The sequence below is a fragment of the Scylla paramamosain genome, chromosome 1 (assembly GCF_035594125.1).
Source record: "Scylla paramamosain isolate STU-SP2022 chromosome 1, ASM3559412v1, whole genome shotgun sequence".
Lineage (NCBI taxonomy): Eukaryota > Metazoa > Arthropoda > Malacostraca > Decapoda > Portunidae > Scylla > Scylla paramamosain.
Genome location: NC_087151.1, coordinates 19,884,753 through 19,912,252, shown reverse-complemented (window position 1 = coordinate 19,912,252; position 27,500 = coordinate 19,884,753). Strand labels below are relative to the sequence as shown.

Sequence of the window (27,500 nt, the reverse complement as noted above, 5' to 3'; positions counted from 1 at the left end):
CAGGTTGAATGTAGGCAAACTTCCAGCAAGAAGGAAAGGTAGATGTTGACAGACAGAGCTGAAAGAGTTTAACTGGGCAAGGTGCAAGCACGGAGGCACAGTTTCGGAGAACAATAGGAGGGACCCCATCAGGTCCATAAGCCTTCCGAGGGTTCAGGCCAGCGAGGGCATGGAAAACATCATTGCGAAGAATTTTAATAGGTGGCATGAAGTAGTCAGAGGGTGGAGGAGAGGGAGGAACAAGCCCAGAATCGTCCAAGGTAGAGTTTTTAGCAAAGATTTGAGCAAAGAGTTCAGCTTTAGAAATAGATGTGATAGCAGTGGTGCCATCTGGTTGAAGTAGAGGAGGGAAAGAAGAAGCAAAGTTATTGGAGATATTTTTGGCTATATGCCAGAAATCACGAGGGAAGTTAGATCTTGAAAGGTTTTGACATTTTCTGTTAATGAAGGAGTTTTTGGCTAGTTGGAGAACAGACTTGGCATGGTTCCGGGCAGAAATATAAAGTGCATGAGATTCTGATGATGGAAGGCTTAAGTACCTTTTGTGGGCCACCTCTCTATCATGTATAGCATGAGAACAAGCTGTGTTAAACCAAGGTTTAGAAGGTTTAGGACGAGAGAAAGAGTGAGGAATGTATGCCTCCATGCCAGACACTATCACCTCTGTTATGTGCTCAGCACACAAAGACGGGTCTCTGACATGGAAGCAGTAGTCATTCCAAGGAAAATCAGCAAAATACCTCCTCAGGTCCCCCCAACTAGCAGAGGCAAAATGCCAGAGGCACCTTCGCTTAGGGGGATCCTGAGGAGGGATTGGAGTGATAGGACAAGATAAAGATATGAGGTTGTGATCGGAGGAGCCCAACGGAGAAGAAAGGGTGACAGCATAAGCAGAAGGATTAGAGGTCAGGAAATGGTAAAAAATGTTGGGCGTATCTCCAAGACAGTCAGGAATACGAGTAGGGTGTTGCACCAATTGCTCTAGGTTATGTAGGATAGCAAAGTTGTAGGCTAGTTCACCAGGATGGTCAGTGAAGGGAGAGGAAAGCCAAAGCTGGTGGTGAACATTGAAGTCTCCAAGAATGGAGATATCTGCAAAAGGGAAGAGGGTCAGAATGTGCTCCACTTTGGAAGTTAAGTAGTCAAAGAATTTCTTAGAGTCAGAGGAGTTAGGAGAGAGGTATACAGCACAGATAAATTTAGTACGAGAGTGACTCTGTAGTCGTAGCCAGATGGTGGAAAACTCAGAAGATTCAAGAGCGTGGGCACGAGAGCAGGTTAAGTCATTGTGCACATAAATGCAGCATCCAGCTTTGGATTGAAAATGAGGATAGAGAAAGTAGGAGGGAATAGAAAAGGAGCTACTGTCAGTTGCCTCAGACACCTGAGTTTCAGTGAGGAAAAGAAGATGAGGTTTAGAAGAGGAGAGGTGGTGTTCTACAGATTGAAAATTAGATCTTAGACTGCGAATGTTGCAGAGGTTAATGAAGAAAAAGTTGAGAGGGGGTGTCAAGACACTTAGGATCGTCGACAGAAAGGCAGTCCGACCGGGGGACATTTATGGTCCCCTCCCCAGATGGGGACTCCGAGGCTGGTGTAGGAGTCGCCATGATGATTTTATAATTTTTGAGGGAAAGGTGTGTGTGTTATTAGGTGCTTGTAGTTTAGTGTGGAGGAAGAGAGTTGTCTTTAGAGGGCAGGCTGTGACTGCCCCTTGTGTTGTGAGACACAAAGAGAACCGTTCAGTGAGGTCACAGCTGGGTTTAATGATAAGTTCACAGCACCCCCTGAACAATGCTTTAGACCTCACTGGGAGTAATTATCGTTTCGAAACGATAACCCATCTCCTAACTATGCTGACATCAACTGCATCAGCTCCATAAACATTCACCAAGCACTGGTGAATGTTGATTGGTTTAACTTTTTCTGCATGTAGGAATTCAGTAATGCATCTCTGCTTCTGACGCATGTCCATGACAGGGGTTCCTTTCTTAGACTGCCACACTGTCAATATCTGAGACAGAAAGATGAAAATTTTATGTTATTAGTATGAATGTTCAGTCATCATAACAGTGCCATAAGTAATTAACAAAGTACACGAGACTTACCGTAGGTCAGTTGAAGTGTACTTCTAATTTTTCGAGGCAAATCACCTCTGCTGGTGCGGAGATTTCACATGAGAGAGAGTGCGTCACGCGCTGCCGGCAGACTTTAAAGCAAGGACTCGACATCCACATGATGAACCAATTAGGAAATTAAGTAACCTGTAGAGCTTAAGGTAGGGAGGGAGAGGAGGGCATGTGAAATCTCCGCACCAGCAGAGGTGATTTGCCTCGAAAAATTAGAAGTACACTTCAACTGACCTACGGTAAGTCTCGTGTACTTTGTTGATTTTACTTCGGCAAAATCGCCTATCTGCTGGGCGGACATTTCCCATGAGGCTTTGAAGCCATGTGGATGACGAGGGAGGATGCAATAGTAGAGAGGAAAAGGAAATGCCCCACAAGAAACAGTACTATAACTATTATTCCATGGAAGGATCTTGTACATGAGACAATCATACAATTGGTGTATAAAATAAGGTACATTGCATCCAACTTAATCCAATCTACAAACAATATTGAAATATGGTAACAGTTCACATCATAAGGTAAACCTAAGGTACTAGATACTACCGTATTTGATGGCTCATAAGACGCACGGGCTCATAAGACGCACCCAGTTCTGGCATGTATTGAAATAGAAAAAAACAAAAATTAACAGATTTAGGCTATCGATATGAAGTCAAGGAATTCAAGCGACATTTGAAGACTCTCACGTGCATTTAGATCACTATTAGATACCAATACTCAGCATTTAAAAGTTTAATTTATGCTAGCAGCTTACTTGTTCTTTTTGGGGTTTTGTTGAGGCTGTGATGGCCGTGACATCACAGCCTGGCGTCCCAAAGGTGTGGTATACAGGTAGTGTTTCAGACTAGATACAGTGGAGCTGGTTGGATTTCTGGAGTCAAATCTTGGTAAGGTTGCGGGCCTTGAAAGCCAGAACGTAATGGTTCGGTTGAGGGTATTGAAAGACAAGATTGTACCAATCCTGCTGACGTGTAAACACAATCTTCTTATTGGTATTTTAGTTGGGGCCATGCAGACTGTGATGTCACAGCCTCTAGTGCCCAAAAGGTGTGGTAAGCAGGGGAGTTTCAGTCTTAATGCGGTTCAGCTGAATGTAAACATTAACTGCACCTAGCTCTTGGCGGCACCATTAACTGAGGGACTACAGTGATAATAAAATTTTTTCATACTTTATTTTTTAGCATCTTTCACATGTAATTCTTCGCCAAAAACGAATCATTTTCTCAGTTGGAGGTGGACCAAAATGCCTAGCAGCAGCTCTGTTGCCGTTTTCCTTAGCATATTGTATTACTTGTAGCTTGTATGCAATTGTGTAATTGTGTCGTTTTTTTGACTCCATCATGTTGTGTAATAAAATCTGGAAGTTTTAAACACTCTTGCATAAGCTATTACATGAATATTATGCAGATCATCACCTCAAGCCAGCCTATCCCATGACACTCAATTCCTTTATAGAAGAAATATTCGTTCTCAAGGTGTATTAGTCTATTTTCATAAAAGAAAAGTTTCTCTAGCTTCAATCTTTTTCATATGTATGCAAAGCAAGAATGTTAAAAAGATAGGTTCAATTTTAATTGTATGAAAGTGTGGCTATTGTCTTACCTCAATCAGTAACGGCGTCACACTCGGTGTCACCGAGTACGTCACGTCGGAGCGCAACCGACCACGTTTGTTTTGAAAAACGTGGTGCACCATCTCCACCTTGCCAGAACCTTCTCCACAAATCCAACCAGCTCCATCACATCTAGTCTAATATTATAATTGGATACCTCACCTTTGGGGCATCAAAGGCTGTGACATCACAACCTACACTGCCCCAACAAAACTCCAAGAAGAAGTGGTGCATGGTTAAGCAAATTCTTCCTGACTGGTCAAAGTCTATGTGGATTACCAGTAAGTATGAGATACTACACATTGGTACCTTGAAAGAAAGAGCATTTTGTGGCGTACTACCAATCATGACTTTATTTAGTTGTGCAAAGACATCTGTGGTTTGAATTTAGAGCCTCTGTTGCCGTAGACTTGTAACCTATTACTGCCTCAAAGTTGGACCTTTGCCTCATTGGACGCAGGCTAATTTACTGACCCTTTTTCTGAGAAAAAAGTAGCGTCTTATGAGCCATCAAATACGGTAAATACTTAAAATATCCGTGTACTGCAACACTGGAGTGCAGCAACAAACCCAAATCATATCTTATTCTAGCTCTGCATCCTGAAAGAGGTCAGAAGCAGCCACAATGTTCTTATTATAATATTTTGCAAAGGTAGATTCCCTAGACCAGCCCGCCTTAGCCATAATGCATGCGACAGGGACAGCCGCCACTCCAGCTTTTGAAGCTGCTGCTGGCCGCACACTACCAGCGGAAAACTTTGAGATGTCTATGCCGGACATGCGGAGAATGGTCCTGACCCAACGGGCAATAGTGTCTTTGGAAACCGATTTGTGGGGTTTTATGAAGCTAATGAGGAGCCTGGCATCAGTGTGCATCTCATCCTGTCTAAGCTCTTTAGTCACATCAATGTACCTCAGGAGAGTGCTACAGACACATAATCGTGGATCCTTAGGGTAACGATGGAATGTGACCCTGTTGATGTTAAAATTTGGTCTGGATTGTTTAAGAGTGCCCCCCAACTGTACTGAAATGGAGTGTTCATTAATGAGCATGTCTCTGATTAACAGTAGTTGTAAAGTTTGAATTCTGGCAGCTTGAGTTAAGGCCATCATCATAACCAATTTTAGCGTTAATTCTTTAAGGGTTAATGCATGTAAGGGGAACATGGACCTTAGTTGCTCTAAGACAGGTTGGACATCCCAAGTGTCAGTGTACCTGGGCTGAGGAGTTCTAAGATTGAAAACCCCTCTCATGAATCGGATGACCAAAGGGTGATTTCCTGCCCTGCATCCGTCCACCACAATGCCGAGAGAAGACAGGGCACCCCTCGCAGTGTTCACACACTCATAACCCACACCCCTGTCAAAGGTTTCCGTCAAAAAATTTACAATGTGACCTACAGTTGGAGAAGTGGGATCGACATTCCGTCTACCACAAAACAACGACCACCTCTGGACATGTGGGCGGTATTGCCTCTCAGTACCTGGTTTCCAGGAGGCAAGTATGATGTCCGCAGCCGTCGGCGAAACTCCTCGTTTCTGCAAGTTTTCCCTGACAGAAGGCATGCCATGAGCCTCGTGTGGGACATGATGGGGTGTGGATCTGTTGTGGACGGGTGTGTTAGAACATTCCTCCTGTTCGTTATCAAACGTGGGAAGTCTATTAGCAACTGGAGCAGCATGCCCATCCAAAACTGGGACGGCCACAGAGGAACCACCATCCAGCCTCGTGCTTGCTCCGCACGTAACTTCTGAAGGCACCTAGCAATTAATGAGAATGGGGGGAAAATGTAAGACAAATCAAAGTTTGACCAGTCCAAGGAAAAAGCATCAAAATATTTAGCCTCCGGATCTGGCAACCACGAACAGAATGTATTAACCTGTTTGTTAAGCCTTGAGGCAAATAAATCAATGGACGGTGTCCCAAAAACATTACACAAGGTAGTAAAAATGTGTGAGTCGAGTTTCCACTCATGTCTGTCATTAATCTTGCAAGAGGCTACATCAGCCAAGGTGTTGTCCTACCCCGGTATGTGCGAGCATGTAACCCATGAGTCATGTTCCAGACACCAATCCCAAATCTGGGTAGCAACATCATTACAGGACTTGGACTTTGTGCCTCCCATTTCATTGACATAGTTTATAGCAGTGGTATTATCACAAAAAACTCTAACATGTCTACCTTCCAGCTCATGTTCAAATGCTTGCAAAGAGAATAGAATGGCTTTCATCTCCAGGATGTTAATGTGAAGCTCCTTTTCATCCAGGGACCAAGTACCACTTGTAATTTGACACCTCAAACTTCCAACTTCCTGTAGTGAAGTTTACCTAACTCCACTGCTGGGATCGCAGCCACCATGAGGCCGATCACCCTGGCCACCTCTCGAATGGGGGCAACATCTTTACACAAAAGTTCTGCACATCCTTGGCGAATTTTGATTAGTCTACGCTCAGGTAAAGAGGCAGTCATGAACTTGGTGTTAATAACATTGCCTAGGTATTCAATACATTGTGTGGGGGTGAGAACAGACTTCTCCATATTGATACAAAAGCCTAACCTCTGCAACAGAGAAATGGTGGCCTGAATCGCCTGAAGACATCCTGAGTAAGAGTTACTGCAAATTAATGTGTCATCTATAAAGCTGGTGATAGTGTATCCTTCCTGCCTTAAAGTAGCAAATACTGGCTTCATCAGTTTGGTGAAAAGCCGAGGTCCCTCAGAAATGCCATTAGGGAGGCAGGTGAATTGATAGATAACACCTTGCCATGTAAAACATAAAAATCGTTGTTGCTCATCTGCAACCCTAACAGAATAATAAGCATGCCTGAGATCAACAGAAGCCAAAAAATCACCCTGGTTGATGAGCCTGATGGCCTGTTCAAAATTTTCCATTTTAAAATGTTTATATGGTATGTATTTGTTTTAACCTCTCCAAGTTAAGAACCAGGCGAAATTCCCCGTTTTTCTTTTCTCGCAAAAAAATAGGAGAGATAACCTGCTGAGTTTGTTTGTGTGTGACTTTAATGACTTTAAGCTGTAAAAGTTTTTTTTTTGATCTCTCCAGAAATTATCCCCTGTTGCACAGTGTTGAACCTGTATTCCAAATCATTAAAAAATAAAGGATGAACACTATCGACATCAATATCAAGGTGGCAATGCTTAACAATATCCAAAATGACAGGGTCACTGGTAATTTTACGCCACTCATGCAGGAAAGAGTGTAGTCTGCCAGCTTCAAAACATGCACTTGTCTGTAAGTTTACTGGGGCTGCCTGCTGCGGCCGCCCCGGCCCTTGGAGTTTTTTGGCTCCACATCCTGACGAGTGGAAGGCAGTCGTGGGGCAGCCCTGGAGCCATACCTCTGTTGCCCGTAGGGTTGGAACCTGGCGTAATATCCCCCACTAGCAGGCTTGTTCCAATATCCACCAGGGCGTTTACCTGCGAACTTGCTAGTAAAGGCAGGCTTTTTCTGCGAGAACTTACTCCGCAGTTTCTCCGCTTCCTCAATTTGTCTGGCAGACTGGGACACATCGTCACTGAACAGAAAGCGAGTAATTAGCACCTTATCTGAACAAAGATAAGCATATTTATAGTTTATCTCGCGTTTCATGACAAAACGCCTGGCCAAATTGTTCCTGTGATTGGCATTGCCTAGCAATGCCAATGCACCATTTAGCATGCTCACCTCATGTGCCAACTTGGGGTTACCTTCCTGTTCAGCCAAATCATCCAGTGCCACTAAGGATTTGGTGATAATGGTTGAAGCCCGCAGGATGTCCTTATTTACCTCCTTCAAGCGGAAGTCTGTCTTCCTGGCATCCAGCTTCAGGGCCTCCAACACCTGTGGGTTGCATTCCACTGGCGCAAGAGCATGGCAGTTATTAGGCCTCTTGACAACATCATCCTCACACATGGCCTTGTAGTCCTCCTTTCTCATACCATTATCAAAGAGAAAGTTTACCATCTCTGCCACTCTATTGTCAATGTCAGCAACCACCGTGTCAGAAGGACCAAAGGCCTTAGTGCCCTGAATTAAGGTGCTGTCAGCAGGGGCGGCAGGCATCGACACTGCCTCATCCTCACTCATCCTGGCCGAGAAACCAGAAAAAGTGGCAGAACAAGGAGGCGACAAACCCCAGCCCCCCAGAGTACTGTCCTCCACAGTCACCTGCGCCGACCCAGTAGGGGGTGGTAGTTGCCGTCTGTCTGCCTGCAAGGCCTCCACTTCACCCCGCAAATCAGCCAAGGCGTCCAACACAACTGACCAAGGGGGAGGAGCAGAAGTGCCGTGGGAACCACATGCGTCAGCACTGTTACGTAATCTCACGCAACCATGCCTCCCACTCAAGCGACGAGATGAATGATCCCTGTGCCTGTCGTCGTCATCTTGAGGGCGAACAGTGGACCCAGGGAGAGGAGAAGGCCCACAGAAGGCACGTGGGGCAGGAGGGGAAGGGGATCGAGAGGCAGAGGACGCTTCACCAGACTCCGACATGGCTGCCACACTGCGGTAAGGAGAACAAAGCCTTAAGCTTCCCACACAGTTCCATCGTCAGTGGAGACCGATATACCAATAATACAACTCGCCCCAAAAACGGGTAACGAAGTTGAAGGCACTGTACCTGCGTAACAAGTATCGTGGCCTTATCTGAAAGAAAACAGCAAAAACATGGGAGACCGTATGACCCAGAATGACCGTGTCTGCCCGACGCGGCGATCAGCAAACAACTGCCGGCAGCGCATGACACACTCTCTCTCATGGGAAATGTCCGCCCAGCAGATAGGTGATTTTGCCGAAGTAAAATCCTTCAGACCTCTTGAGGATAATAAAAAATAGGAGGCATTACTTTTAGAATGACCCTTGTATATATATATATTATTCATTCCTTTGCATTAAATTTTTAATGGAAGGTCAGGCTCACTATATATATGTAGATTATCCAGTCTCAAAGTATTCCTACAGCATATTTTTTCATAATTTGTTTTGTTTGTTGGGAGTTTTTTTTTTTGTCATTTTCTTTTGTAGAAAAAATCATTAAAAAAAATTATCACAAAAACTGGAAAAATTGTGGTATTACATTAAAATACTGATAGTTTTCTTTGTTTTTAATCAAAATCAATGCTTAAAGGCCTGAAGAGACAGCTTTCAAAATTTTAAAAAACATGTTTTGAGATAATGTGGCCTCTTAAAGTTGTGGAATACTTTTCAAGACTGCTTTTCTGGCCTGTAGGGTCGGTTTCCTTATGACTAGATTAGTTTCCTTTTCCCCTTTTCATATCCAATAATTATTTACAGATTTTTGTTATTAGGAACATGCAGGACTCTAAACCTCAGAGAGTTAGTTTTTGCTTCAGGCTCCTGGTCCACCCTATTTCGGGTATTATCTCTTATGAGAGGGTGTCAGAACTTCTTAAGCTTTCCAGTCTTAATGTTGTTTCAAAGTTATTTGATAGACAGAAGATGCAGTTATCACTCATTCTCACACAAATAGTATAAAGACACAAGTTTTTTAGGCTCCATTGGCTTGTTATAAGCATTTAATTTTCACAGTTAGGTTCCTCTTCTGTTTCTTCTAATAATGATGCTTCTACATCAAATCTTGATGAATTATGCCTCTGACAAGTAGAGGAAGGAAGCTAGCCTGATTTATTGAGCATGGGTGTGTCACAGTGGGCAACAGAAGCATGACATGATGTTTGATTTGACAAGAGATATCATGTCACTCGTTTCTTCTGTCATTTTTTTTTTTTTATTATTTATTTATTTATTTTATGTATTTTTTATTTTTATTTTTATTTTTATTTTTATTTTTATTTTTTATTTATTATGCACCTCATTCAAGACATTATTCTCTCCTTGACAATGTAAGTATATTGAGACCTTCATTATGATTGTTGTATACTAAGAGTATGTATGGTAGTGGAGAGGGAGGAGAGTGTGGCAAGATGCTACACACATATTCACCTATACACCACTTCTCAGTCCTAGTGAGAGTCTAAGTTGCTGCATAGAGTTATATTTTGAGACATTTCATGAAAATGAAACCAGTTTTTCACATCAGAGAAGGACTAGTATGTGAATACCATCATACAAGGCAATTAAGTTAACATAATAGGGCTCATATTTCAGGTTGTAACTCAACTGTTATTGTTAATATTGCTATAAAACTTTATCAGAGTATTGTCAGATGGTGTAGCAATGCCCATAATTTTTCTCAACAAAAGTAACTTCTCTAACCTTACTCACTCAATCAGACAGCTCCATTAATTTTATTTGAAAATATTCTGTAGCACATCAAGCACACTATTTAAGTCTTGTTGGACATATTGGAATGTGTATTAAATGTGTTATGGAATAAACCTTAGTTAATCCAGGAAAACCCTTAATTCAGGATGGCTCTAGAATCAAGGGTGCAGAAGTATTGATGGTCAACCTGCTTAATGAAATCATTATGGTTAATAATCATGATAGGACTAGAATTGACAAGTTCAAGCTTGATAAGGTTTGATTTAAGAAATGAATAGCAAGAAATTGGTACTCAAATTAAGTAGTAGTTGACTGGAATAGAATCAGTAATCAGGTTATCAGTGCCAAATCAGTAGGAAACTTCAAAGGTAGATATGTTTCATTTAGGGACTGCTATGTATAAGCCTGCTATCTTTTTTGCAGCTTCCCTTATGTTCCTATATTCTTATTATATCTAAGTTAGCTGGATGTTAAGCAACATTTACAAGGAGGAGGCAGTACACACCTGTTGAAACAATAGTTATTCTCAGTGAGGGCTAAAGCACTGAATCAGGGGATGCTGTGAACTTATCATTAAACCCAGCTGTGACCTTACTGAACATTTCCCTTTGTGTCTCACAACACAAGGGGGCAGTCACAGCCTGCCCTCTAAAGACAACTCTTCTTTCACACAAAAGTACATGCACCTAATTACACACACACCCTTTACTCAAAGCTCAAAATATCATGGTAACTCCTACACCAGCTTTGGAGTTCCCATCTCGGGAGGGGACAATAAATGTCTCCAGGTCGGACTGCTCTTTTGGTATCAACCCTGAGTGTCATGACACCCCCTCAACTTTTTCTTCATTAACTTCTGCAATATTCATGGTCTTAGATCTAATTTGAAATCTGTAGAACACCTCCTCTACTAAACCTCATCTTCTTATCCTCACTGAAACACAGGTGTTTGAGGCAATTGACAGTAGCCCCTTTTCTGTTCCCTCCTATTTTTTCTATCCTCATTTTCAGTCCAAACCTGGATGTTGCATCTATGTGTGCAATGACTTAACCTGCTCTTGTACCCATGCTCTTGAATCTTCTGAGTTTTTTACCATCTGGCTACAACCACAGAGTCACTCAAACTAAATTTATCTGTGGTGTATACCTCTCACCTAACTCCTCTGACTATAAGAAATTCTTTGACTACTTAACTTCCAAGGTGGAGCACATTCTGACTCCCTTCCCTTTTGCAGAGATCTACATTCTTGGAGACCTCGATGTTCACCACCAGCTTTGGCTTTCCTCTCCCTTCACTGACCATCTTGGTGAACTAGCCTTTAACTTTGCCATCCTCCATGACCTAGAGCAATTGGTGCAACACCTTATTTGTATTCCTGACCTTGGAGATACACCCAATATTCTTGTCCTTTTCCTAACCTCTAATCCTTCTGCTTATGCTGTTATCCTATCTTTGTTGGGCTCCTCCAATCACAATCTCATATCTATATCTTGTCCTATCATTCCAATCCCTCCTCAAGATTCCCCAGAGCAGACGTACCTCTGGCATTTTGCCTCTGCTAGTTGGGGGGACCTGAGAAGGCATTATACTGGTTTTCCTTGGAATGACTACTGCTTCCATGTCATAGACCCATCACTGTGTGCTGAGTGCATAATAGAAGTGATAGTGCCTGGCATGGAGGCATACATTTCTCACTCTTTCTCTTGACTTAAACCTTCCAAACCTTGGTTTAACACAACTTGTTCTTGTGTTATACAAAAGGTACTTGAGCCTTCCATCAGCTGAATCTCATGCATTTTATATTTCTGCCTAGAATCATGCCAAGTCTGTTCTCCAACTAGCCAAAAACTCCTTCAGTAATAGTGTCAAAATCTTTTGAGATTTAACTCCCCTCATGACTTCAGGTACCTAACCAAAAACATCTCCAATAACTTTGCTTCTTCATCTTTCCCTCCTTTATTTCAACCTCATGGCACCACTGCCGTCTTATCTATTTCTAGAGCTGAACTCGTTGCTCGAATCTTTGGCAAAAATTCTACCTGGATGATTCAGGGCTTGTTCCTTCCTTTCCTCCACCCTGTGACTGCTTCATACTACCTATTAAAATCCTTTGAATTAATGTTTTCCATACCCTTACTGGCTTAAACCCTAAGAGGGCATATGGACCTGATGGGGTCCCTCCTATTGTTCTCTGAAAATGTGCCTCTGTACTTGCACCTTGCCTAATCAAACTCTTTCAACTCTGTTTTTTTTTTTTTTTAAGTAGGAGGGACACTTGCCAAGGGCAACAAAAATCCAATAAAAAACAAAATGACCACTGAGATGCCAGTCCCATAAAAGGGTCCAAAGCAGTAGTCAGAAATTGGAGGATAAGTGTCTTGAAACCTCAATTTTGATGAAATTCAAGTCATAGGAAGGTGGAAACACAGAAGCAGGCAGGGAGTTCCAGAGTTTACCAGAGAAAGGGACGAATGACTGAGAATACTGGTTAACTCTTGCATTAGAGAGGTGGACAAAATAGGGGTGAGAGAAAGAAAAAAGTCTTGTGCAGCAAGGCCACGGGAGGAGGGGAGGCATGCATTAGCAGGATCAGAAGAGAAGTTAGCATGAAAATAATGGTAGAAGACAGCTAGAGATGCAACATTGCGGTGATGAGAGAGAGGCTGAAGACAGTTAGTTAGAGGAGAGGAGTTGATGGGATGAAAAGATTTTGATTTCACCCTGTCTAGAAGAGTGGCATGAGTGGAACCCCCCAGACATGTGAAGCATACTCCATGAATGGACAGATAAGGCCCTCGTACAGAATTAGCAGCTGGGGGGGCGTGAGAAAACTGGCGAAGACATCTCTGAACGCCCAACTTCATAGAAGCTGTTTCAGCTAGAGATGAGATGTGAAGTTTCCAGTTCAGATTACAAGTAAAGGACAGATCGAGGATGTTCAGTGTAGAAGAGGGGGACAGTTGAGTGTCATTGAAGAAGAGGAGATAGTTTTCTGGAAGGTTGTGTCGAGCTGATAGATGGAGGTGTATTCGCCCCCTCCCCCCACCACTCGAAAGCCAAGTTATTATTATTATTTTTTTTTCTCTAGTTGATAAGGTAATATCTAAACTCGCTGACTTATGGTCTTTATTTTTCCTTCACTTGTGGTAGCGTTAATACTAATTTACACATCATTCATATTACATCAGGTAGTATAAAGTATCCTTTTAGTAGTGCTGAAGATTTCATTACAGTAGTGTAAATACTGGCTGAACTAATCACTTGACACACCTCACACATTCACCAATAACAATAATGGGAATTAGTGTTTGGGTATTACATGAGTATACAGTCTCATTCACGTGGCAAGGGTGGTATTATTCACACACATGACTCGAAAAATAATTCACTGGTGTTTACATAAGAATAAACAATCTCCTTACTACATTTTCCTATAACCATGGTATAACACAGCCTAATCAGCATTCCGAGGACCAAACCAGGTGGTTATGTCCCTGTATGATAAGGAGAAATACTGCACAACTTTAATAATCCGTGAACTAAACATCCCGTTCTCACACTATTAAGTATACCTAACCAAACACACACACAAGGGATGCACAGACAGACTTTTCCTTTACCTCCACTGGTTTCCCTGTAGTGTAAGTAAGCCAAGACCTCTCTGAGTGATGTACTGATAAGAAAATATATCTACAAATATGAATAGTAATTACTTCAAACTTAGAGCGACATACTTGTAGTGTAAGCAAGCCAAGACCTCTCTGAGCAGGAGTCAGGCCGGCATCTCCCCACACCATGAACCTCCCCCCCTCCGTAGTTTTCAGATTCTCCCTCAAAGTAATTCGCAAATGATTGCTTTCAACCATATAATAAACGTTTACATTACTTTACTCATATCATGACCTGGTGTATTTGTTCCTCTGAGTAGCAAGGTGAAAAATTCTAGCCACAAGCTAATACCTTGTATGAAAATAATGCCTTTATTCATAAAGAAAATCGATCACCCATTTCCCGCGGGTGCCAACATGTTGTCTATCTGTCTGTATGTCTCAGGGATGTATGCATGATGTAATAACGACTAAATTTTACCAATAATTCTTATACTAACTTAATTCTACTTATATTAACCTAATATTACTTATATTATTATATTACGTCCCGGCACTACAGAGGAATCGAGTTTTTGAGGCATTTAACAATACCAAGTTTGCTTTGCCCCAATGAGAAATTTTAGAAAGATCAGAAGTCAAGTGTTCTGTGGCTTCCATGCATGAAATGTTTACTTCCTGAAGGGCTGGATGCCTATGAAAAGATGTGGAAAAGTGCAGGGTGGTATCATCAGTGTAGGAGTGGATAGGACAAGAAGTTTAGTTTAGATCATTAATGAATAATAAGAAGAGATTGGGTGACAGGACAGAACCCTGAGTAACACCACTGTTAATAGATTTAGGGGAAGAACAGTGACCACAGCAGCAATAGAACAGTCAGAAAAGAAACTTGAGGTGAAGTTACAGAGAGAAGGATAGAAGCCGTAGGAGGGTAGTTTAGAAATCAAAGCTTTATCAACATTTACTTTTCCTTCTTGCTGGAAGTTTGCCTACATACAGCCTGTTCCAAAAAATAGTGACCATTCTAATCCCTCAAACTACTATTGCTTCAATTATCTGCTTACATGAAGTTTTTTAATCTATCCTCAACAGGAGGATTCTTAAACATCTATCACTTCACAACCCTCTATCTGACCACTAGTATGGGTTCTGTTAAGGCTGGTCTACTCATAATTTTCTGGTTTTCCTTGCTGAGTCCTGGTCATCCTCTTTAAGAGATTTTGGGGAAACTTTTGCTGTTGCCTTAGACATATCAGAAGCTCTTGATATAGTCTGGCACAAAGCCTTGATTTCCAAACTACCCTCCTGTGTCTTCTATCCTTCTCTCTGTAACTTCATCTCAAGTTCCCTTTTTGCTGCTGTGGTAGACAGTCACTTTTCTTATAAATCTATTAACAGCGGTGTTCCTCAGGGTTCTGTCCTGTCCCCTATTCTCTTCCTATTATTCATCAATGATCTTTTACACCAAACTTCTTGTCCTATCCACTCCAATGCTGATGATACCACCTGCACTTTTCCACATCTTTTTGTTAATGTCCAACCCTTCAGGAAGTAAACAGTTCACATGAGGAAACTACAGAATACCTGACTTTTGATCTCTCTAAAATTTCTGACTGGGGCATAGCAAAGGTGGTATTGTTCAATGCCTCAAAACTCAAATCCTCCATATATCAATTTGACACAACCTTCCAGACAACTATCCACTTTTCGATGACACTCAATTGCCCCCCTCTTCTACAATGAACATCCTTGATCTGTCCTTTACTTATAGTCTAAACTGGAAACTTCACATCTTATCTCTAGCTAAAACAGCTTCTATGAAGTTAGGTGTTCTGAGTCATCTCTCTCACCCCCCCCCCATCTGTTAGCTCTGTACTGAGGCCTTATTCGTCCATGTATGGAGTATGCTTCACATATATGGGGAGGGGTTTCACTTATACTGTTCTGTTAGACAGGGAGTAATTAAAACCTTTTATCTTATCAACTCCTCTTCTCTAACTGACTGTCTTCAGCCTCTTTCTCATCACTGCAGTGTTTCATCTTTTACTATCTTTTACCACTATTTTCATGCCAGCTGCTATTCTGATCTTGCTGACTGCATGCCTCCTCTCCTTCTATGACATCACTGCACAAGACTCTTCTTTCTCTTGTCCATATTCTGTCCACCTCTCCAATGCAAGAATTAACCAGTATTCTCAATCATTCATCCCGTTCTCCAGTAAATTCTTGCTTGTGTGAACCATGGTTAATAAAACCTTAGGGATATGAATCTTGAAAATGCAGACTTATTGAAATAAAGATGTTATGATTATGTTTGTGGTAAACATGGTCCTCCTTAACATTCATTATACTGAAAGATCTGCTTTCACAAACTTAGTATCTTTACATTGTCAGAACAAAGGGTAATGATATTATGTATGATACAGAGTAGAAAAAGAAGATGAAATCGGAAGCCTCATTAAAGGATGTAACTTCCTGCTGCGTAACATCCCGGATGAGCAGTTCTCCTACAGCAGACATGAAGATCCTGAGTATCGCTTCATCAACACAGAGCCAAACATATTCCCCTACCTCCTTGTCAACATTGGATCAGGAGTGAGCATAATGAAGGTAAGAAGAAAATTATTTGCTATTTGTGGATGAATGCTTTATGAACAGAGAATCCCCTGTACCTATTTATCTTGTTATGTGAAGGGTGACATCATTAACCTTCTGACTCCTATGGCTTCTCATGTATATTAAAATATTCTGATGCAATTCTGAAAGACACCACAGGCAGCAAAGGAGTAATCTTGTAGTTCAAACTTTCTAATGCCTGCAGTTTGATGTTTGGTAGAATTATATAGGTTTAATTACAGAAGTACAAGAGACTTACCATAGGTTAGTTGAAATGTGCTTCGGATTTTGCGAGGCACATCACGTCTGCTAGATGGTAGAGTTCACATGAGATACACTACACTTCACCACACAGTCAGTCTTTAAAGATACAACTACCCACATGAAATATTATCTCCCAACCCTTCCAGTCCTTGAATTTTTGTTGTGTAAACCAAGAATCATCAATTAACAAAGGGAGGGAGTGGAGGGCATGTGAACTCTACCATCTAGCAGACGTGATGTGCCTTGCAAAATCCGAAGCACATTTCAACTAACCTACGGTAAGTCTCATGTACTTCTGTAATTTTACTTCGGCAAATCACTTGTCTGCTAGATGGTGCCGTTCACATGAGATTTTAAAGTCATGTGGGTGTTGTATGTAAAGGGTTCTGTCAAATTTCACATTTTGTAAATAGGTGTAAATAAAAGTTCATATTACAAAAACCCCATTGTCATTTATGAAAATAGAACATGATTTTTACTGCTGATAACATTTCAAACCTTACATTATACTGAGCCTGGCACTGCTTCTTGAAAAAGGGTCTATTTCCCCTTGTATATCCTTATTATAATATTTAGCAAATGTGGCTTCCTGCGTCCAACCAGCTTTTGCCATGATGGTGGCAGTAGGCACATCCAGTGTCTTGGCCTTAGACACTGACACAGGTCTAATACTACCTGTTGTGTACCTCTTGGTATCAATCCCACACTTACATAACATGGTCTTAAGCCACCTTGCCACCATGTCCTTAGAAACACCCCTATGGGGTTTTATATAACTTATGAGTAGTCTCCCATCTGCATTTCCAGATTCTGTCCTTAGTCTCTCAGTTCTTTCTATATATTCTTTCATAGCCTTAACTACACACAATCTGTAATCCTGAGGATAAGCTTTAAATACAATAGTACGAACATTAAATTTTGGCCTGCATTGCTTGATGTTACCTCCTAACAAAACTGAAACAGATTCTTCTCCAAATGCCATATTCACCAACAATAAGTGCAAAGTTTGGATCCTGCCTGCTTGTGTCGTTGCCATCAGCATCACCATTTTTAGCGATAAGTCTTTCTGTGTTAGGCTGTGTAGTGGTTCCACGAGTCTTATCTTTTGTAATACAAGTTTCACATCCCAGGTCGTTGCGTACCTGGGTGTAGAAGGGCGTAAGTTGAAGACTCCCCGCAGAAATCTGTTGACAAGTGGGTGATTGCCCGCTCTGCAGCCTTCCACCATAATTCCTATTGCAGATAGAGTCCCTCTCACCATGTTAATGCTTTCATAACCCACATTCCTTTGAAAGTTACGAGACAGAAAGTTTAATATATCTGCTATAGATGGTGCAATGGGATTAATGTTCCCTCTACTACAAAAGAGTGTCCACCTCTTGATGTGAGTGTTGTATTGTCTACCTGTTGCTGGTTTCCAAGAGGCCATAATGATTTCCGTACCTTCTTTATATATGCCACGTTCTCCAAGTTGTTTCCGGACAACTGACAAGCCATCAAATTTGTGTGTTTCATTATTGGGTGCTCCTCAGCAGTTGACGGATGCATTATTACATTTTTCCTTCTCTGTATGACCCGAGGGTCGTCTACTAGCATTCGAAGGAGCACCCCCATCCACGGTTGAGATGGCCAAAGTGGCACTATGATCCATCCTCTGGTCCTTTCCTCCCTTAACTTCAGCAGACATCTAGAGATCAGAGAGAAGGGAGGAAAGAGGTAAACCAATTTAAATTTAGCCCACGGAATTGTAACTGCATCAATATATGCAGCCTCTGGATCTGGTGTCCATGCACAGAATGGAGTCATTTGTTTGTTCAAACGTGAAGCGAATAGGTCTATACAAGGATTCCCAAATATAGAACACAATTCCTTAAATATCATCTCATTCAGCTGCCACTCATGTCCGTCATTAAAGTAACGTGATGCCTCGTCGGCCATGACGTTACATTTGCCTGGTATATGGGAAGCTGTCAGCCATACCCCATTACTAAGACACCATTCCCAGATGTTCCTACTAATGTCATCACAAACTATTGACTTAACACCTCCCATCTCATTCACTTAATTAATCGCTGTGGTGTTATCACATAACACCCTGATGTGTAAACCTCTAAGGAGATGTGTAAAAGATCTCAATGAGAATAACATAGCCAATAATTCATGCATTAATGTGCGAACGCACTTCTTCAGGGGACCATCTGCCATTGGTAGTGATGCTATTTTGGCAACCTGCCCATCCTAGATTTTAAGCATCTGTGAACAACTCAGTATCTGGTATATTTCTGAATATTTTCCTGTTTTGATTCTCCAATTCCTTAATCCACCAGTTTAAATCTGTTCTAATCTCCTCTGTAATGTTCATCCATCTATTAAAGTCTACACATGCCTCTTCCAAAGCCTTGATCTTTGCTCTTTCCATCCTCCTATAGTGCATCTTCCCCATCTCTACAGCTGGGATTGCTGCCACCAGCAGGCCAATCACTCTTGCCACAATTCTAATTTTTTCTTTGTCTATTGACTAAAAGAGAGCAATGCTGTATAATCTCATCCCTCCTACGCGCTGGCAAGGTAACTGTCATGGCCACCAAATCTATCACGTTACCTAAATACTCAATACGCGTAGTGGGACTTAAAACAGATTTCTCCACATTTATGCAGAAACCTACACTCTGCAACAACTGAATGTTCTTGGCAAAGAGCTACTATACAGAAGCGTATCATCAATATAACTAGTGATGTTGTGGCTTTTATGCCTAAGTGTAGAGAAAACTGGCTTCAGAAGTTTTGTAAATAGATGAGGACCATCCGAAAACCCGTTAGGTAGACATGTGAACTGGTAAATCTTATCCAACCATCTAAAACACAGATATTTTTGTTGTTCCTCTGCAATTTTTACTGAATAATAGGCTTTCTTAAGGTCTATAGAAGCCATATAATCTCCTTGACTAAGTAACTGTAATACTTGTTCAAAATTTTCCATTTTAAAATGAGTATATTCTACATGCCTGTTCAGTTTTCAAGATTTAACACCATCCTATAATCCCCCGTCTTATTCCTCACTAAAGACATACTGTATATCCTCTCTAAATAAATATCCGATATTAGCTTCATCTATATTCAGATGACAATGTTCCACCATATCCAAAATGAACAGGTCACTTGTAATCACACGTCATTTATTGATAAACTTGTGAAGTTGCCCAGCCTCAAATTGTTCTTTCACCTGGGTTAATGCCGGGGGATAAGTTGACCCCGGACTCTCACGTTTTTTGTTGTCCAAGCTTGAGCAGGGTAGGAGCGCCTGTGTTCACCACTGGAGGGCATCCTGCGAAAACCATACGGCTGATATCTGGATGGGAATCCACAGGAGGAGGCCTTGGCAAAAAAGTTACATTGTTTACCTCCACCAAATCTGCCACTGCTTGCAGTCCAAGATGTAGGCTTCTTAAAAGTGAATTTGGTTTTCAGCCTTTCTACCTCCTCAATATTTCTGTTGGCTTGTGACAGGTCATCCCCAAACAATAGACCCGTCATGGGAGCCTTGTCAGCACACAAATGAGAATATTTGGGATTAATGTCCCTCTTTATGATATGTCGCCTGTTCAAGTTATTTCTGTAGTGGGCATTACCCAATAATGCTAATGCACCATTGAGCATGGCCACCTCATTTGCAATAATTTGGTGCTCTTCATCACGTGCCACCTTGTATAGCACAGTAAGCGATTTTACAACAATAGTAGCTGCCTTGGTAATATCTTTTTTCCCACTTCCCTTAAGCGGAAGTCTGCCTTCTTTGCCTCTGCAGGCAGTGCGTCCAGGACCTGTGGGTTGCAATCCATTTGAGTTAATGCATGGCAGTTATTTGGTCTAAATGTCACCTCATCCTCTACAATGGCTTTGTAATCTTCCTGCCTCATGCCATTAATAAACAGGTGGTTCACCATTGCAGCAATTTCCTTGTCAAGTTCTTTTGAGACAGTTTCCATGGGTCCATAATTCTTAGCACCTTGTAACAATATAATATCATGAGGAACATCCCTCTGGATTTCCTCTTCCTCATCACTGTCCTCCCTCAGTGGAGTTCTAAATCCAGAAAATCCTGCCTGTGATTCCTGAGAATCAGGCATCAAAGTATTATTTGACACCTACAGGGGAGCATTGTTATGAACTGCTTTTGACTTCACAGCCCCATTTTCCTTCTTAAGCTTGTCCATGTCTTTCCTCAACTCAGTCAAAGCTTCCATAATCATGCCCAAAGAAGGCGCATTGCTGTCTTCACCATCGTATTTTGGAGAAGGGGAAGGTGACCGAGAGTAACTTAACCTTTCATGACGAGTAGAACGGCTCTTAGATCTGGATCTTTCTTCATGTTTACTCCCCTTGTGTAGTCCCTTTACCTTAGCTGAGGTGCGTGGCATGCTGGTAGTTCTGAATCTCTCAGGACTGGGGCAAGCATCAGAAGGCGTCCTAGACATGGCGGCTAATGTTAACAAGATGCCACCCCTTTTAACAGCAGTTCCTTTTATAACCCCACGGGTGCCTTAACCTCACACACAGGGTAACTTTAAATCAAAAACTCCTTCCTTATAATAATCCGGGAAGTCAAATGCCCCCAGGCTTGTAAATAAGGCAATATTCCTCTTGCCCCAATAATGGGTAACAAGATGGAACCATCTCGCACCTATGTCGGCTCACGAGAGTGCCCAAATAAAATTCTTTCCCTTTAGTAATTTGGGAAGTCAATTGCCCCCGGGCTTGTGAATAAGGCAATATTCCTCTTGCCCCAATAATGGGTAACAAGATGGAACCATCTCGCACCTATGTCGGCTCACGAGAGTGCCCAAATATGGTCATATTTGCCAATAATCCGCCTTATATCAAGTAACGGATATCATATAACCAATAATCCGCCCCTATACAAGGTAACGGATATTTATAGTCCACAATCCGCCCTTAATTCAGGTAACGGATTCAAATAGGCAACACTCCGCCCTTATCAGGTAACGGATATCCATAGGCAATACTCCGCCCTATAATCAGGTAACGGATAATTAAAGACAATATTCCACCCTTATAACAGGTAATGGAAATCATAATACACAATCCAAACAAGAAAACTTTAATATTCCTATCACTCACCGATAACAGAAGTCGTAACAACTTAACAGGAGGCGAGACCGACGTCCGACTTGTGTGGTGTCTGCGCAGTAACTGACTGTGTGGCGAAGTGTAGTGTATCTCATGTGAACGGCACCATCTAGCAGACAAGTGATTTGCCGAAGTAAAATCAAGTGAAGTTATTGTATATTATCAGTCAGAGGGTTAAGATGGAATTTTGAGTCAACATCCTTTTTTCCTTTGAAACCCTCATAGAACAGTAGTGCATTGTAAGTATATTCAGTCCTCTATTGCAGATTTTGCTTTTGAATTACAGTGCCATCACAGTGACATTATAAACTGTGAAATCATTCTCATTGCAACACAAAAATCCCCATTATGTTTAAAAACTTTAGGTGGATCTCCAAGTCATGTTTATTGAAGTTCCCAAATTGCTATAGCAGCTCAAAATTGTTGGCCGGATAATTAAATCATATGTATATCATATTTGTAAAATTATTCTTGCCACCAGATTCATGCACCAGTTAATCACATTTGTTGTGACCCTAAAATCATCAGATGATTAGATGTTTAAAGTATGTTTAAAATCCCTATAGGAGCCAAAAATTGCCAGCCAGATAATCAAGATTTATGTTTATCTGGACCCTAAAATCAGTGATGTGGTTGAAAGCATAGGGCCACCAATCAGATCACTACATTAGCTATGTTTCCATCTTTCTTGTGTATAAACTTAATTTCTTTTACTTCAATTTTTTCATTTACATGTCATTGCCAGCTCTGCTCCCTTTAAAAGTTTAGCAACACTTATGGTTATTTTTAATTTATTCTCTTCTTTTCTTTCCCTCTATTTTCCCTTAGCTGTGAATTATTTTTTTGTTTTATTTTTACTTTATTCCTCTCATTAGCTGTGCTTACATAGTCTCTTTCAGCCATATACAGTGTTTGCTGCCCTGGGCAAGGCTGACCAATTCAGTATAAAATTTTGTCTCACCTTTTAGAGGGACCTAAAATTGCACCAATGCATTATGCTGTCTACATAGAGTGGGGTAGTAATGGAGGCTTTTGAGCCTGCCAAGCAAAACCCAATCAGCTGTTGTCTTACTGGTGTTCTGTTACATGCTCCATCCTGCTTGTACCCCTGCTTGGCCTGCGCTTCTGCCCCTTTTCAGCCCCCTGTGTTGTTGATATGGACAAGATAAAGTTTTTAAGTACACAGACCACTGCCCATATCATTGCCCTAAAGGAATCCAGTTTGTGAACAAAGGTAGTCTCCAACTGATCAGTGCGTATCCAAGAAATGTCTGGCACTGGGTTGCCAAGTTTCACCAGAAATGCAGCCATGCAATTCCTATCCACAGTAAGTGGTCTGGCAAGGCCAAGAAGACAGATATTCACCCCCAGATTATTGTATTAGAATCTAACCTACATGTGACAGCAAAATAAATAAAAGAAAGTAACCCATACATATTTGGTGGGTGGTATGTGAGAACCGTTAATAGGTGTATCATAGAACTGGGGTTTACCAACCCCCTAAAAAAGCCCCTTTTGACCCTTGGGCAGGAGATGAATAGATTTGCTGTTGTGAAAAAAAAATATATGGTGTGTGGGATGCTGGGCTTGAGATACTGTGGAGTGCTGTGGAGTGATGAATCCACTTTTACTATCACAGATATCAGGGGTGGAAATGTGTACTATCTGCCAGGCACTGACCTTCTTGACCCTCCCCTATATCCAAGTTGACTGCTTAACACACAGTCAAGACAACTGCTTATCGGCCTTTGCTTGGCGGGCTCAAAAGCTCCTACTACAATGACACTCTGTGTAGGCAGTGTAATGTATTGGCACAAATTTAAGTCCCTCTAAAAGGTGAGGCAAAATTTTATAAAGAATTGGTTAGTCATGCTTAGGATAGACTAATTACAAGATTAACCAAGTACTTATCAAAATGAAGGTTGATCCTTATTTCACGAACATTTAACTGTATCACTAAGGTGGTAAATGAGATATCAATGTCAATATCCTTCAGAGGATAGGTTTTGAAAAAACAGCAGTTCTTGTATATAATAGAAAACAAAAGGTAATGAAAGGAAAGGCAAGGGAGGGCACTTTCTAACTAAATTTATCTGTACTGTATACCTCTCACCTAACTTCTAATTATAACAAATTCTTTGACTACTTAACTTCCAAAGTGGAGCACATTCTGACTCTCTTCCTTTTTGTGGAGATCTCTATTCTTGGAGATTTCAGTGTTCACCATCAGCTTTGGCTTTTCTCTCCCTACACTGACCATCCTGGTGAACTAGCCTTTAACTTTGCTATCCTCCATGACCTAGAGCAACTGGTGTAGCTCCCTGCTCATATTCCTGAGTGTCTTGGAGATACACCCATTCTTGATTTTTTCCTAACCTCTAATCCTTCTGCTTATACTTTTACCCCATCTTCTCCATTGGGCTCCTCTGATCACAATCTCATATCTGTATTTTGCCCTATCACTCCAATTCCTCAGGATCCTCCAAAGCAGAGGTGCCTCTGGCATTTTGCCACTGCTAATTGGGGAGGACCTGAAGAGGTATTATTCTGATTTTCCTTGGAATGACTACTTGCTTCCGTGTCAGAGACTCGTCTCTGTGTGCTGAATGCATAACAGAAGTGATAGTGTCTGGCATGGAGGCATACATTCCTCACTCTTTCTCTTGACCTAAACCTTCCAAACCTTGTCTTAACACAGCCTGTACTCATGCTATACATGATGAGAGTTGGCCCACAAAAGATACCTAAGTCTTCCATCACCTGAATCTCATGCACTTTATATTTCTTCCTAGAATTATGCCAAGTCTGTTCTCCAACTAGCCAAAAACTCCTTCATTAATAGAAAGTGTCAAAATCTTTCAAGATCTGATTCTCCTTATGACTTTTGGCACCTAGCCAAAAACATCTCCAATAACTTTGTTTCTTCATCTTTCCCTCCTTTATTTCAACCTCATGGCACCACTGCTTTCTCATCTATTTCTAAATCTGAACCCTTCACTCAGACCTTTGCTAAAAATTCTACCTTGGGTGATTCAGGTCTTGTTCCTCCCTCTCCTCCACCCTTTGACTACTTCATGCTACCTATTAAAATTCTTCACAATGATGTTTCCCCTGCCCTCACTGGCCTAAACCCTCAGAAGTCTTATGGAGCTGATGGGGTCCCTCCCATTGTTCTTCAAAAATGTGTCTCCGTTCTTACACCTTGCCTAGTCAAACTCTTTCATTTCTGTCTGTCGTCATCTACCTTTCCTTCTTGCTGGACCTGATGGGATCTTTCCTATTGTTCTACGAAACTGTGCCTCCATGCTTGCACCTTGCCTAGTCAAACTCTTTCAACTCTGTCTGTCATCATCTACCTTTCCTTCTTGCTTGAAGTTTTCTTTACTTTCAGCCTGTTCCTAAAAAGAGTGACCATTCTAATCCCTCAAGCTACTGTCCTATTGCTTTAATTTCTTGCCTATCTAAGGTTTTTGAATCTATGCTCAACAGGAAGATTCTCAAACATTTATCACTTCACAACCTTCTATCTGATCACCAGTATGAGTTCCATCAAGGCTGTTCTACTCTTGATCTTCTGGCTTTCCCTACTGAGTCTTAGTCATCCTCTTTTAGAGATTCTGGTGAAACTTTTGCTCTTGACTTAGCAACAGTTCAAAAAGTTCAAAACAGTTCAAAAGTTCTTGAGAGTCTGATATAAAGGCTTGATTTCCAGACTACCGTCCTACAGCTTCTATCCTTCTCTCTGTAACCTCATCTCATCTCCTTTTTGACCTTTCTATTGCTGCTGTGGTAGATGATCAAATTTCTTCTAAATCTATTAACAGTGGTGTTCCTTAGGGTTTTGTCCTGTCACCCACTCTCTTCCTGTTATTCATCAATGATCTTCTAAACCAAACTTCTTGTCCTATCCATTAGCCTACACTGATGATACCACCCTGCACTTTTCCATGTCTTTTCATTGATATCCAGCCCTTCAGGAAGTAGACAGTTGCATGCACAGAAGTCACAGAATGCCTGACTTCTGATCTCTCTAAAATTTCTCATTGGGCCAGAGCAAACTTAGTATTATTCAGTGCCTCAAAAACTCAATTACTCCATCAACTCAACACAACCATACAGACAGCTACCCCCTCTTCTTCAGTGACACTCAACTGTCTCCCTCTTCTACACTGAACATCCTCAGTCTGTCCTTTACTTATAATCTAAACTGAAAACTTTGCATCTCATCTCAAGCTAAAACTGCTTCTATGAATTTAGGCATTCTGAGTTGTCTCTGCCAGTCTTTCTCACCCCCCAAGCTGCTAACTCTGTACAGGGGCCTTATCTATCTATGTATGGAGTATGCCTCCCCTTCTCCTCTGGCTTGGCTGCACAAGACTTTCTTCTTTCTCTCACCCCTATTCTGTCCGCCTCTCTAATGCAAGAATTAACCAGTATTCCCAATCAGTCATTCCTTTCTCTGGTAAACTTTGGAACTCCTTGCCTGCTTCTGTATTTCCTCCTTCCTATGACTTGAACTCTTTCAAGAGGAAGGTTTCAAGAAACTTATCATTATTTTTTTTATTCTCTTAACATTTCTTTTGAGACTAGCACCTCAGTGGGAATTTTTTGTCCTTTTTTTTTGTTTCTCTTCACCAGTGACCCACTTACATAAAAAAAAAAGGAAATTTATTTCCTAAGTGACACAGTTAAATGTTTGTGAAATTACGATCAACCTTTGTCCTGATAAGTACTGAATTACTCTTATAATTTCACTTCATTGTATTAAACTGACGTCATAGAAAGTAGTCAATGAAAACTTTAGTGTGATTCCTCAAACCAGTTTTCTCTTCTGGTCTAAAAATGCAAATGCCAAGAAAGACAATTGCAGAAAAGGATGAGAAATGCCAAATCCTACAGGAATATAATTTATTTTTGTACCGTTGTATAATTTTATACAACCACCACAGACAGACAGACAGAGAGAGAGAGAGAGAGAGAGAGAGAGAGAGAGAGAGAGAGAGAGAGAGAGAGAGAGAGAGAGAGAGAGAGAGAGAGAGAGAGAGAGAGAGAGAGAGCCAGAACGGTATTTATATAACCCAGATCTTTAGTGAGACTAAAAAGAAAATTTTTCAAACATTGAAGGACAAGACAACCATCCCCAACATGTTACTTTAAATTATAAAAAGAGAAAGGATACACAATCATAGCTCATGATTTGATCATCCTTCAGTTCAAACAACTCCCAATATGAATAGAGTTGGCAAACAAATTTTGTACTCCAATTCAAATGCACCTGTTCAAGTGGTCAGTTCCTCTAGCCTTTCTCCTCCCCTCTCTTCCCCTCCTCCCCCTTCTCTTCCTCCCTTTTCCCTGCCTCTCTCCCACATCCCTCCCTATTTCCTCTCTCCCTCTATTTATCCCACACACCCACCCTCCCTCCTTCCATCTCTCTCTCTCTCTCTCTCTCTCTCTCTCTCTCTCTCTCTCTCTCTCTCTCTCTCTCTCTCTCTCTCTCTCTCTCTCTCTCTCTCTCTCTCTCTCTCTCTCTCTCTCTCTCTCTCTCTCTTTTTTTTTAATTTAAACATAGGTACATTATCACCCGAAGGCGCACTGCCGTGTGCAACCTATTTTAGGGGTGGGTACACAACACACAAATACAAATATAAATATATATACATCTTATACATTCTTAATGATAGACTTATATTAATATTGTTAGCAGGGGGGTTGGGAGCGAGCCCCTCCAGTGGTGTGCTGCTAACTTCACGTCCTGGGTATCCATCCCCCTGATATGAGGGACGGAGGACGCGAAGACATTCCACAGTCTGGAGACTCGCCCCCAAAAGGTGCGCTGGTGTTGGCTGGAGCGGGAACACGGCACTTCCGCTG

General features: G+C 41.5%; 1 protein-coding gene across 5 annotated transcripts in view; it reads left to right on the top strand.

Moving 5' to 3' along the window:
* Positions 1-27,500, top strand: part of LOC135101928 (4'-phosphopantetheine phosphatase-like) — a 332,938-nt gene that overhangs the window by 98,315 nt on the left and 207,123 nt on the right. For all 5 annotated transcript variants that reach the window (XM_064006329.1, XM_064006310.1, XM_064006318.1 and 2 more), the window contains one exon: positions 16,028-16,211. In XM_064006329.1, coding sequence (XP_063862399.1) covers positions 16,028-16,211 — 184 coding nt within the window. The remainder of the gene's footprint in view (positions 1-16,027; positions 16,212-27,500) is intronic.